A 14345-nucleotide genomic window follows, 5' to 3' on the forward strand; every position below is an offset into this window, starting at 1 on the left:
TTTCTTTTATTCTATTTATTTGGTCTTGATTTCTAGTACTTATTAAGTATTTTGTTTTTTTCTGGTTAATTATTAACCCCCTGATGTTTGCCTCTCTTGTCAATGTTAGCAATGCATCTTCTAGACTTCTCTTGTCGCGGGCTATCAATCCTAGGTCATCTGCATACCCTATTATTTGTGTAGAGCTTTGGATTATTGTCTTTTTTGTTATCCCTGTGTTTCTAATTACTCCCACCAAGGCTTAAAGAGAGTTGTTGATAGTCTATCACCTTGTCTTACCCCATGTTCTATGTTGATATTCTTTGTTTCACCATCCACTGTTTTAACCTTTGCTTTTGAGTCCTTCATTGTCATTCTGGTCAATCTTATTAATTTTGCAGGTATATTCATATTTTTCATTTCTTTTAATAGCTGTTTTCTGTAGATGCTGTCGAAAGCCTGTTTTAAATCAATAAACAATATGTGCAATTCTATGCCATGTTCGTAACTTTTTTCGATTGTTTGCGTTAAAACGTGGATTGCATCGATTGTTGATCTCCCTTTTCTAAATCCCTGTTGATACGGTCCTAGGTTTTTTCTGTGTATCTGGTTAGTCGATTTCTTATAATTGTTGTCATGATCTTATATGTTGTATTTAATAGCGTGATTGCTCTATAATTGCTGCAGAGCGTTGGGTCTCCTTTTTTAAAAACTGGTATAATGAGTCCGTTCTTCCATTCTTCAGGCATGTATTCCTTTTCCCCAATATTGACCATTAATTTATATATACGGTTTAGAAGGTCATCTCCTCCATTTGCAATCAATTCATTGTTAATCTCATTCGGTCCTGGAGTTTTGTCAGATTTTAGTTGTTTTACTACTTCTATAAATTCTTGGTAGGTAGGTACATCTTCTTCTTCATCTCGGTTATCTGTTATATCTTCTTCTTCTGCGTCGATTGCTTGGTTGCTTGTATTTATATCTTTAAAGTGATTTTCCCAATCTTTTTTGCTTATTTTGCTGGTCACTTTGTTACCGTTATATTGTTGCTTTATGTATTGAAACAATTTTTTGTTGTCTTTATTATTAGTTTCAATCTCTTGCATTTGATCTGAGATCCATGTCTCTTTCTTCCTTTTATATAGTTTGGCCGCTTCTCTCTTTTCTTTTTGGTATTGTTCTCTTTCTTCTTGACCGCTATTTTCAAGCAATTTGTTTCGCGCCAGCGTTTTCAGTTGACTTTGGTATCGACATTCTTCGTCAAACCATTCTTTGGTTTTTTTCTTTTCTTGAGGTCCTATGGTTTGATCCGCAGCCTCTATGATGCTCATTTTTATATTTGTCCATTCCTCTTCTACGTTCGTGCCATTGTACCTCTTCAGTTTTTGTACTAGTTCCTCTGAATACTCTTGTTTTGTTTGTTGCACTTTTAATTTGGTTATGTTCCACTTCCTTCTTTTTCCTACTTTGTTATTAGATTTGATGATTTTCATCTTTATTTTGGCTATTAAGAGTTTGTGGTCAGCATCAGCGTTTGCTCCTCTAAAGGATCTCACATCTTGTATTATCTTTGACCATTTTTTTTTTGAAATCAATACATGATCTATTTGGTTGCCATCTGATCTCCCTGGTAACATCCAGGTTATCTTGTGTTCCTTTTTATGTATAAATTTCGTACTGACTATATAGGTATTTGTTGCTGCTGCCAGATTGCAAACTTTTGCCCCGTTATCGTTTGCGACATTGTGGATTGTTTCTTTTCCTGCTACATTTTGATTATAGCTCTCTTTTCCCACTTGCGCGTTAAAATCTCCCAGTATTATTAAGATATCGTTCCTAGGAATATTTTCGCAGTTTCTTCTAAAAGTTCATAGAATTCCATTTTATCTTGTTGGTCTGCTTCCTCGGTAGATGCGTAGCAGTTAACTAAAGATATATTGGCTTGTTTATTTTCGATTCTGATGTAGGAGATTCTTCCATTAACGGAATATAAGAAACCATATAACGAAGAAATAAGTCCTCAAACACAAGCATTAATGGAATAAAGGGAATAATGCAAAGATTATGCTGAACTTAGAGGGACCAGTAAAAGAATTTAAAAATCTATTAGGACTGACAACCGAAAGCATAAAAGTGAACAAATCCAACAAAGTATTGAAGATATCAAGAGCCTCAAAGTTCTAAGGAGAAAATTAACAAATTAATGGCAAAAAAGCAATTAAAGACCCGTGTTGAGCTGGCCCCCCACTTCCAAAAATTAAAAAACAAATAGCCCTGATTTATGAGCTATTTATGAGCTTTCATATTCCGCAAACTAAAAATTTTGAGCTCGTTCCAGTGAGCAGGAATTTAATACTTTAATGGGGGGCTGAGTCAGCCCCCCCACTACTTAAAAATAGGAATATTGAATCGGTTTTTGCGGCAGAATTATGAGCTATTTATGAGCTCTTGAAATTATATAGTTTCGATTTTTGAGCTCATCCCCTTCACCCCCAAACAACCCTTTAATTGATTTAACTTAAGAGAAAAATGCTGAGAAAACTTAAAATATATCGTATTGCGGATATAATTCCTATAGCTTATATACTCTAAGAATAAACTATTAAATCACGTGCATTTCGATTATTGAGCTACAACCCCTTCGCAAGAAAACCACCCTATCTTCCCGGCTTAAGAAAAAGTTGTACTTAAAATGCATTAAATTAATTATTTGGCGACTACATACCATTTAATAATTTATAAGCTACCAAATTACGCGCATTTAGATCAGTAAATTGCAAATTATTTTGTATAGTGCAGTCACTGAAGGTAAAAATCAACGATTACCTTCAATTTCGGTGAACCTTCATCGATTTTCACGAAAATTGGTCAGTGGTTAGAGGATACCTCAAGAAACAAAGGTGACATGGTACCACCTTGCGCCTTTACCCTGAGGGTGGATACCGCCCCTTCTCAGGGGTGAAAATTATTTTATAAAAAATAACTGCACAAATCTATAAAAGAATAAATTATAAGCAAAATGTATTATATAAAGTTATTAAAATAAGTCAATACTTTTTAAGTTATTAAAGACCAAAAATTTTAATTATTCGTGAAAAAAATGCATGTTTTGAAGCGGTTTTTCGTAAATCACTGAAAAACTGTAAGTTTTTACCAAAAAGTTAATAGTAGTTTAATTCGTATAGCTTATATTATAAGAATAAACTCTTAAATCACGCGCCTTTCGATTACTGAGCTACAACCCCTTCGCAAGAAAATCATCCCATATTCCCGGCTTACGAGAGAGTTGTACTTAAAATAATTTAAATTAATTATTTGGCGACTAGATATCGTTTAATAATTTATGAGCTCGCAAAATATACGCATCTCAATTATTAAATTGCCATTTTCTTTCTATAGTGCAGTCACTGAAAGTAAAAATCAACTATGACCTTCGATTTCGGTAAATCTCCATTCATTTTCACGAAAATTGGTGAGCGGATAGAGGATACTTCAAGAAAGAAAATTAACAATAATAACTTAGCCGGGGGTATATGTCACCCCTTCTCGGGGGTGAAAATTACTTTATTAAAAATAACCCCACAAATCAAGAGAGGGACAAATTCTAAGGAAAATTTGTTATATAATGTTATTAAAATAAATCAATACTATTTGAGTTATTAAAGATCAATTATTTTAATTTTTGTGTTGCTCTGCGCCCATTGAATTGGCAAGTACCTAGCATCTTCGAGCAGGGAAACATGGTGCCCTTTTAGCATGTGTTCCATTATATCTATCAACATCGACTTGTAGTCATAAAATTTTACCAAATTATATTATGTAAACCATATATTATGGGGTTACCACTATATACAGTGTGTTAGTTTCAAACTACTCGGCAGAATGCACTGAAGATGTTCTGTATTAGAACGAAAACGTTTTGAAATCCATAACATTTTAGATAGTTTTTAAATAAACGATTTTATACCAGAATATATCTCGAAGTTTTTTACTTCTGTATGAGTTTTTTTCAAAAAGTATTGATTTATTTTAATAACATTATATAACAAATTTTGCTTACAATTTGTCCCTCTCTCGATTTGTGGGGTTATTTTTAATAAAGTAATTTTCACCCCCAAGAAGGGGTGACATATACCACAGGTTAAAACCGCAAGTTGTTATTGTCAATTCGTGAAAATGAATGGAGATTTACCTAACTCGAAGGTCATAGTTGATTTTTACCTTCAGTGACTGCACTATAGAAAGAAAATGGCAATTCAATAATTGAGATGCGTATATTTTGCGAGCTCATAAGTTATTAAACGATATGTAGTCGCCAAATAATTAATTTAAATTATTGTAAGTACAACTCTCTCTTAAGCCGGGAATATGGGATGGTTTTCTTGCGAAGGGGTTGTAGCTCTATAATCGAAAGGCGCGTGATTTAAGAGTTTATTCTTAGAATATAAGCTATACCAATTAAACTACTATTAACTTTTTTGTAAAAACTTACAGTTTTTCAGTGATTTACGAAAAACCGCTTCAAAACATGCATTTTTTTTTCACGAATAGTTAAAATCTTTGATCTTTAATAACTTAAAAAGTATTGACTTATTTTAATAACTTTATATAATAAATTTTGCTCTTAATTTGCTCTTTTATTGATTTGTGCAGTTATTTTTTATAAAATAATTTTCACCCCCGGGAAGGGGCGGTATCCACCCTGAGGGTAAAGGTGCAAGGTGGTACCATGTCACCTTTGTTTCTTGACGTATCCTCTAACCACTGACCAATTTTCGTGAAAATCGATTAAGGTTCACCGAAATTGAAGGTAATAGTTGATTTTTACCTTCAGTGACTGCACTATACAAAATAATTTGCAATTTACTGATCTAAATGCGCGTAATTTGGAAGCTTATAAATTATTAAATGATATGTAGTCGCCAAATAATTAATTTAATGCATTTTAAGTACAAATTTCTCTTTAGCCGGGAAGATAGGGTGGTTTTCTTGCGAAGGGGTTGTAGCTCAATAATCGAAATGCACGTGATTTCATAGTTTATTCTTAGAGTATATAAGCTATAGGAATTATATTTTCACTGAGCTCAAAAATCGAAACTGTATAATTTCAAGAGCTCATAAATAGCTCGTAATTCTGCCGTAAAAACCGATTCAATATTCCTATTTTTAAGTAATAAAAGCTGAGTGGGGGGGCTGACTCAGCCCCCCCACTAAAGTATTAAATTCCTGCTCACTGGAACGAGCTCAAAATTTTTAGTTTGCGGAATATGAAAGCTCATAAATAGCTCATAAATCAGGGCTATTTGTTTTTTAATTTTTGGAAGTGGGGGGGGGGCAGCTCAACACGGGTCAATTAAAGAATAAATATGGAAATATCACCATCAAAGATGAATTACTAAGAGTAGTCTACTAAGGTGTACAGTCAAACCCGCTTATTAAAATACCTCTTAAAGGAATATCCCGGTTTAAGGAATAGAAATTTGAGATCTCGAAACGTTTCTAATAGCAACCAATGATCGGTTATTCGAATATCCCGGTTATAGGAATACTTTTGATTGGCACGAAGGCTATTCCAATAAGTGGGTTCGACTGTACTCGTATACAGAATTATACAGAAGTCAACAAAAACATGATAAGCAACTACCTATCAGAAAAGTTAGATAATTCAGGAAAAACAAAAATGAAAAGAAATAAAGCTCTGGGAGAAGATTGTCACGATAATATAATTTTATCCTCTAGACTACGCCAATGAATTAAGTAAAACGTGTTTTTGTACCGTCTTGGACGATATAAAAGTTAGAACGAAAAGCCTAGTTGATTATTATTCTTGGAGCGTTGATGGAAGAATAATAAACAGCAACGAGGTATAAGAGGTGAGTTATCCCGACCATTTTCCACCGTCGTTTTGGTGCGACCATTTTCCACCGTCGTTTTGGTGCGCTGAACGAATCCGACGGTTTTTCCTTTTAACTATCCTTATACGAGCGGTGATCGTATTTCCCAACATGTCATTTCCATGTCAGGCGAGCTGAGCGAGATTTCCTCTCCTTATACGTCCAATTCATATTAATAAAAGTAATTCCTAATCCACGCGATCGTCAATATCATTCATTCATGTACAAAATATCGTCACATGCATCGACCCGAACCGAAAACTCGATGCGTAGATTATAAATATATTTATTAACGAAATTAACGAGTAATTAAGGCTAATTATCTTATCTTTTGTATGTTTTGATTCCAAATAAAAATGTCTTAAAAAGTGAACTTTTGTCTTCGACTGATTTTGTTACCTGAAGCAACAAACGCAACGACCACGTTACAAGATAATATCGTTATAGAACCCGCAAAGATTGGAGGAGATAGACTTTTAGACAATAATATAAAGGAACTGTTCAACTTATGTATATGTTATAGTCAAAGCCCGAATTTCAGGCACTCCTAGGTTTGACTAGGCAATCCTCAGGTCTGACTGACGGTCTTAGTCAAAGCCCGAAATAAATTAGTTTCGGCCTTTGACTAGTCAAACCTAGGAGAGACTAAGTTTGTTAGGCAAAGTTCGAAATTTAATTTTATGAAATCGGGGTTTGACTAGTCAAACCCCGATCAGCTATTAAAATGTCGTAATTTGTTAGATTAGGTTTAATAAAACGTCATGTTTTAATTTTATTGTTTATTATTTTTATATGGTCGTAATTAAAATAAATAAATTAGTAAAAATAAAAATGTATACCATTTAGAGAAAAGCAGCCTATGCAGTCTTTGATGAACCTCTAACAAGAGGTGAAATCGTCGATAAGGGTGCTGGCTGCACTCTCTGATCTGAGTAAAAATTAAGACAGTTTTGGTTTCGCACCGCAACTGAATGAATAAAAATGGTATACATTTTTATTTTTATATTAGTATTACTCCTATAGAGTAACTAGGTCCATTTTCCGTTGGAACTTTACCACGCTGCAGACGGGGGTTGTGAATTGCATAGTGTAGAATTCCTTCCCTTTAGTCTTCACTGCAGCATCCATTTGGCTTGCATATTGTAGAAGCCTTGGAGGTTGTCACCAGGAAATGGGCCAATAAAGTTTTTCAATTAAAAATCTTTTAAAAATATTTAATTTACAAATATTTTTATTAGGTTGAAAAACTTAGTCTTTTAAATAAATTAGTGTTTATTCTCACATGTTAAGGCATTATGGCATTTAGTTTTCTAAAATATCCCCAGAACACGTATATTTAGAGAAACGAAAACTGGTACGCTTATTTATCTTCCAGAGATAAATCGATTCCATCAATAATTACGAATTTCTAGTACCGGTCATAGGCGTCCATTTTGAGTAGGGCAACGGTTATTTTATCGCATAACTTTTTTGTCTTTAACTTCTAAGCATTTTTGATACTTAATTATTAAATTATAAGGCATTCTAGTACTAAAAGGTACTGTTACTTTAAGTCTATAAAATGCACCGTTTTCTAGAAAAATCGATTTCAAAATTTTTAGTTTTTTAAATTTGAAAAAAATTTTCAGTAGTAATTGCACTACAGCTCTAAAATTATCAATTTGTTTCCCGAGTGACACTTTGACAGTTTTAATTTCACGACCCGAAGGGGAGTGAAATTATGTCAAAGTGGCACGAGGGCAACAAGTCGATAATAATTTTAGAGATCGAGGGTAATTCGCTGAGATTATTTCATGAATGAAACTGTCTTTTTAAATAATTTTAACTAATATTTTATTGATATCTTCACCCGAATATTTACTAAACGTGTTTCTTGGTGTTCTCTGTGACAATTTGTAAAACATTGATTGTCATTAATGTCACTGAATGTTCATTATTGCATAGTGACGAAGGGCATCTGACGTAATGCTTGACAACGGGATATTATCAAAAAATATCGGGTATAATATCACAAGAGAGTGAGAATAAATTGAAAATAATGCGACAGTTTTTCGAAAATTTGTTGTCTGGCAATAGATACGAGAGCCCGCAGGGCTCGAGTGGCTATTTCCAAATGACAACAAATTTGAGTAAAAATGAGGCATTATTTTCTTATTTATTCTTACTGTCGTGTGATATTCGTAAGATTACTTTTTAATACGTATACGCTCTGAGCTTCGCTGGTGTCGCTCCTAGCGGATACTTATTCAACTTTCACCGGTAATTTTTAAATTTATTATTTAATTGTTATCGCTTAATATTTACAACGCAAAAAAGTAATTAAATTGTAATCGATTTTTTTTAAGATTTTGCTAATCATTTTGACGTTCTATTGATGAAATATGAATTTCTTACTTCGGATACTTTTACAATTATCGTGTAGATGGCGCTAAGATTAATTTATAATTACATATTACGGAACATTAAAAAAACAAATTCAGTATTTAAAACGTAAGTATATTTAAGGTAAAAATATATACCACAGCTTTGACCAAATAATATTTTTTATAATTAATGTTTTGAATTTTAATTTTAAATTAATCACTTTGACATTTATGTCAAATTTCCGGTAAACGTTTACAGACTTGTCACTACTGGCGCTCGTGAATTTGTAAATATCCCCTCTACGTACGAGCTCACAGCGTATATGTATTATGGATATTTTCTTAAATGTGACAGTTGTCAAAACTAGGAAACTGGTTGACATTAAACAGAAACAATCTACTTACAAAAATTCTATCGGTCATTTTCTACAGTAGATAATTCTCAGTATAATTTTAATCTGATTGGACAGAATTAAACAAGTGATCAAATATATGTATTACTATACGATTGGAAGTTAAAATCATAAAAAAATAATCAAAGGTAATACCACGAGTCCTCTAAATTTTATCGATAAATTTTTTTGTTTTCACGAAAACTTCTTTATTTGGTAAAATTACGAAAACAAACCGAATGATAAAATCACGAGTCCGAAGGACGAGTGATTTTATCCATTTCGGTTTGTTTGAGTGATTTTACCCTAAATAAAGAAGTTTAAGTATGAAAACGAAAAAATTTATCAAGCAAAATTTAGAGGACGAGTGGTATTTGAAAAGATTATTTTGTGAACCAATATCGAATCCTTTTATGTGATTGATAACACTGGTTTGTTGAAATCGGCAACAAAATAGAAGACTTAGTTCTGTGTTCTGTGTACGGTTTACATCGGTTCTGTTTGACGTTTATGAAAAGTTTAGAAATATTTATTTTGAAAATAAAAACTGTAGAAAATCTGAGTATATCGGGGTTAGTGTTTTTAAAATATCTATGTACCAGGGCTGTTCATAAATTAAGTTAGTAAACACAGGTATGTACGTATTATGTGAAATTTAGGGGTACCTTAAGTTTTATCAGGGAAGAGACTGTTTTATCAAGGAAGAGGCTGTTTTATCAGTATTACACTCAATGATTGGCTAGAACGACGCGTGGTGATTGGCTGAAAAAGCAAAAACGTCAGAATTTGACAGGTCAAAAAAATAATCACTTTAATTTTTATTTCTGTAGCTTTCTATTGGTCAGAATCTCCTATGAACGAAATAATCAGAAAAACACGGTGTATTTTACCGACTTAAAGCAAAAGTAGCTATTAGTACTAGAATACCTCACAATTTAATCATCAAGTATCAAAAATGCTTAAAAATTAGAGACAAAAAGTTATGCGATAAAATCGTCGACCTATCCAAAACGGACGCATATGACCTGTACTAGAATTGCGCAAAAACGTACCAATTTTCGTTCTTCTAAATAGTTTTTTTAATGTTTTTTCAAATTAGAAAAAACGAAAAATTTTTAAATCGATTTTTCTAGAAACGGTGCATACCTACCGGAGCAAAAGTACCTTTTAGTACTATAATACCTCACAATTTAATAATCCAGTGTCAAAAGTGCTTAGAAGTCAATGACAAAAAAGTTATGCTATAAAATATCCGTTGACCTACCCAAAACAGACGCCTATGACCGGTACTAGAAATTCGTAATTAATGGAATCGATTTATCTCTGGGAGATAAATAAGCCTATCCGTTTTCATTTTTCTAAATAGAAGTGTTCTGGAGATAATTAAGAAAAACTAAATGCCATAATGCCTCAACTTGTGAGAATCAACACTAATTTCTTTATTTTAATTACGACAATATAAAAATAATAAACATTAACATTAAAAAATGGCGTTTTATTAAACCCAATCTAACAAATTACGACATTTAAATAGCTGATCGGGGTTTGACTAGTCAAACCCCGATTTCAAAAAATCAAATTTTGACCTTTGCCTGACCAACTTAGTCTCTCCTAGGTTTGACTAGTCAAAGGCCGAAACTGTAATTTATTTCGGGCTTTGACTAAGACCGTCAGTCAGACCTGAGGATTGCCTAGTCAAACCTAGTAGTGCCTGAAATTCGGGCTTTGACTATAACATATGCACCAAAGTGAAACACCTACAAGTACACGGCACCGTACACTTACCATTTTATTACACAAAAAGGGCAATCACCAGGTCTCCTCGAAAATTACCAACCTATAATCCTGATCAGGGGCGTAACAGAGGCCCCCGCAGCATTAAGCTTGCGGGGGGCCCCAATCGACCTGGGGCCCCATCTTGTCGTCTGATATTATGTAAAAATCTGTTATTGGTATATTATTTTTACGTTGCGTGTTTAAATTTAAGAACGTAAATTTCTAAATAAGCATGTTCGGCAAGTGAATCATCTCATATCTATAAACTTAATCTTTTCCGGTCTCACGATTTTTTATGGTAACGGCAATAAAATATATTGCTTTGTACGTGACCATTGAAAGATTTGAGAATTGCAATTTGCCGAATGTCAGAACAATATTTCTAAATTTAGAAATGGGTGTTCTCTTTACATTTAGTTTTTCGATACAATTATCGGCAGTAGTTTCCATAGGCGTAACAGAGGCCCCCGTAGCATGGGCTATCAATATTGCGCCGTCTTCATAACAGAGTATTTTTACTTCTCTGTTTCCCACTCTGTATCCTCTTCCTTTGTTGATGCTGTTGGCGATTTCATTCATGATTAAATTGAAGAGAATTGGGCTCAATGAGTCCCCTCCCTTATTCCGTTGCGTATGTCTATAGACTTTGTAAATTGTCCATCTATTCTGAAGGAACTTCTCTATTATACAGAAGATGGATTACATGTTTGAGTCTTGAAACTTGCGGGGGCCCCAATATGTCAGGGGCTCCATCTTGTCGTAAGATATGTAAAGATGTGTCATTTTTATATTAATATAGGCGTAAGTACATACGCAACGTTTTTTAAGCAGTGTAGTATTGAAAATAAAGTTTTCCATCAGATAGATATGTATTAATAAAAGTGTAGATATATTGGCTGATAGTAATACACGAAGAAAGTTGCTCATCTCATCAATAATACTATGAAATATTGTAATCATTTATCAATTTTTGTTTATACTGTGGACTACAACTTTTGTTGAATATTTTTCGAGCTATTGCGAGTGAAATTGTTTATTTTTCAACAAAAAAATCAAGTTTTTAAGCGGTGATTCGCAAATAACTCAAAAATTTTTATCGAATAAAATATTATCAAAAAAATATTTTTAGCAAAAATTTAGCTTATAAAAAACAAAAAAATGGTCTATTCATGAATTCAATCGACACAGTAAAAGCAAAGTTAAAGCTCATGAAAAATTGTTCTTATTCGTCCAATTCCAAATCGAATATTTTAACGTAAAATAACCAAAATAAAGCATTTTTGGGGGAAAACTCCATAATTTTTTTTAAATGTTTAAAAAAAGCTTTATTTTTTATAAAAGTATCTAGGATCAAAACTAATCGAGTTAAGCTCAAAATAAAATTGGCCCACTTTTTTTGATAAAAAAAATCGTGTAAATTTCCCCCTGTTTAGCACCTCAAATAAAATTAATAGTTAGCGCTTTACCATTTACTTTATATACAGTCGGAAAAATGAAAGAATACCCATGAACGAACATATAAAACACGCTGTATTTTTCTGTCACCGTGTCACAAAGAAAATTGCCCAGCGTAAGTACATGTAATAATATAATTACTACATGTAATGTATATTTACATAATAAAATGTAAATATAAAATTATATTATTACATGTACTTGCGCTGGCCAATTTTTTGTGTGAGACGGTGACAGGAAAATACAGCGTGTTTTATATGTTCGTTCATGGGTATTCTTTCATTTTTCTGTTGACTGTATGTATTGTTTATATGATCTGTAAGTTTGACCGGTTCAAAGTTTTTATTTTTGAAAAAAATTGGTTTTTTAGTAGGAAAGGGTTTTTTTTGTTTTGTAAAAATACCCTTTTTCAAAATAACTTAAAAAGTCTTTTTTAAGTATTAGTGATACAAAAAATCTCAAATAGTAAAGAAATGTAGGTTTTGCTTTTATAAATATTATGGTTTTATTTTGTTATTAACACAAAAATTGGTAAGATATGGCTGTTTAAAATTTGCATACACTCGTGATTAATGACTCGTTCAAAAATAAGGTCTTTGTAATTTGTAAAGCGGTAATGATTAGTTTAATTTGGGGTGCTAAATAGGGGGAGATTTTCACGATTTTTTACCAAAATAAGGAGTTAACTTTATTTATATATAACTCGATTAGTTTTGATGCTAGAAACTTTTATAACAAATAAAGATAAAGATTTTTTTTAAAAAGTTTCAATGAGTTTTTCCCGAAAAGTACTTCATTTTTTGGTTATTTCACGGTGAAATATTCGATTCAGAATTTGAAGAATAAGAAGAATTTTTCATAAGTCACAACTTTGTTTTTACTGTGCCGATAGATATAATTTTTTTATAAGCTACATTTTGCTAAGAATATTTTTTAGATCAAATTCTTTTTGAGTTATTTGCGAAAAACCGCTTGAAAACGTGGTTTTCTTGTTGAACAATAAACATTTTCACTCGCAAATAATTTAAAAAATATTTACTTGATCATTTAGGTATTAACACTGAAAATTACACGGAATCTCCGTATTTCACGGTCATTTACTAGGCTATTACATATACGTTTTTGTTACACAAGTTGTATTTAGTAACTTTTTAAAAAGGTCCCCATTTCCAATTCTGCGGGGGGGGGGGGGGAGTTTGTTACGCCACTGATCCTGTTAAATCACTTCGTGATATTCACAAGTTATTCACAAGAATAATGACAAATACACTGGGAACAAAGATTAAAGGGAAAACATTAGATATTTGCTAACCTAGGGAACAGGCAGATTATAAGAGAAACTTTAGTACGTATGATCACATTCTTTGCCTAAAAGGGAGCACTGGCATAAAAGGGATTACATTGTATAAGAGGGACAGAAAAATCCATCGAATACAACTGTCCATTGGTCCTGGCTTTTGTAAGAGACTTTCGCAAAGCATTCGATATGATAGACATTAACAGCATATTGAGAGCGTTGGAGGAAAATCGTATATTTATATTATCGGTAGGTACTCCAAACTGATCGAAAGAAATATACATAAAAATAATGCAACCATTATCGTAGGATTAGACAAAATGTATAAAAATCAAAAGAGAAATCAGACAAGGAGACACGTTATCTCCCAAACTCTTTACGGGACTTGTGGAACAGACTTTCAAACAATTGGAGTGGGACGCAAAAGGAATCAAATGTCCACACGAGATGCTTTCTCACCTACGATTTGAGGACGACATAGTTCTGATAAAATTAGATAACTTTTAGATGCTACCTGTAAGGAAGTTTGTTTTAACAAAAATTTTGCAAAGACACAATAGGTACATGACAAATCTGGTACCAAGTGAAAATCCAAAAGTCGGCTACAACAAAATAGCATTAATTTATAAATATACTAAATACTTATGTTCCTTAACCCAGTCCACAGCAATTAAACTCAGAGTGGCCCAAATCTGAATGGGACAGTAGTTATTTGGACTATTTGACTCTCAGAGACAGGGTTAGAAACAAGGAAATAAGTAGGTAATCAAAAAGTGGACTGAAGTGAGCGGGCCATGTAGTCAGAATGAATGACGGGCCGTGGTCCCAAAAAATTACAGAGTGGACCACGGCCAAACAGAAGAGGCAGAGATAGACGAACGGCGTGACAGACGATGTCAAAAGAATCGCTGGGAATTTGCTGCAGGAAACTCAAACTCGACAGAACTGGAAAAAATTAGGCGAGGCCTATATTCAACTTTGGGCGCAGAAGGCTTGATGTTGATAGGTATATATATTTTATTTCTAAATCTATATTAAAATCTTACCAATAGAAACTTTCCGTCAATGTTATATTTCTTGACAATTCTGGCCGCTTCAAATTGTCCAATCTGGAAAAATAATTAGTCTAAATAAAGGTAATTTTGTCACACATAAAGTCAGTTTCTATAAAGCTGTTATTTTTACGATT

At 32.8% G+C, this 14345-nt stretch overlaps 1 protein-coding gene across 1 annotated transcript in view; it reads right to left on the bottom strand.

Annotated features, from left to right (window-relative positions):
• The window catches only part of LOC114334689 (uncharacterized), a 58660-nt gene that overhangs the window by 12011 nt on the left and 32304 nt on the right, over positions 1–14345 (bottom strand). Inside the window, exon 2 of the mRNA XM_028284790.2 lies at positions 14203–14265. Within this exon, the coding sequence (XP_028140591.2) occupies positions 14203–14265 (63 nt within the window). The remainder of the gene's footprint in view (positions 1–14202; positions 14266–14345) is intronic.

This window comes from Diabrotica virgifera, chromosome 2, assembly GCF_917563875.1.
Source record: "Diabrotica virgifera virgifera chromosome 2, PGI_DIABVI_V3a".
NCBI classification, from domain to species: Eukaryota; Metazoa; Arthropoda; class Insecta; order Coleoptera; family Chrysomelidae; genus Diabrotica; species Diabrotica virgifera.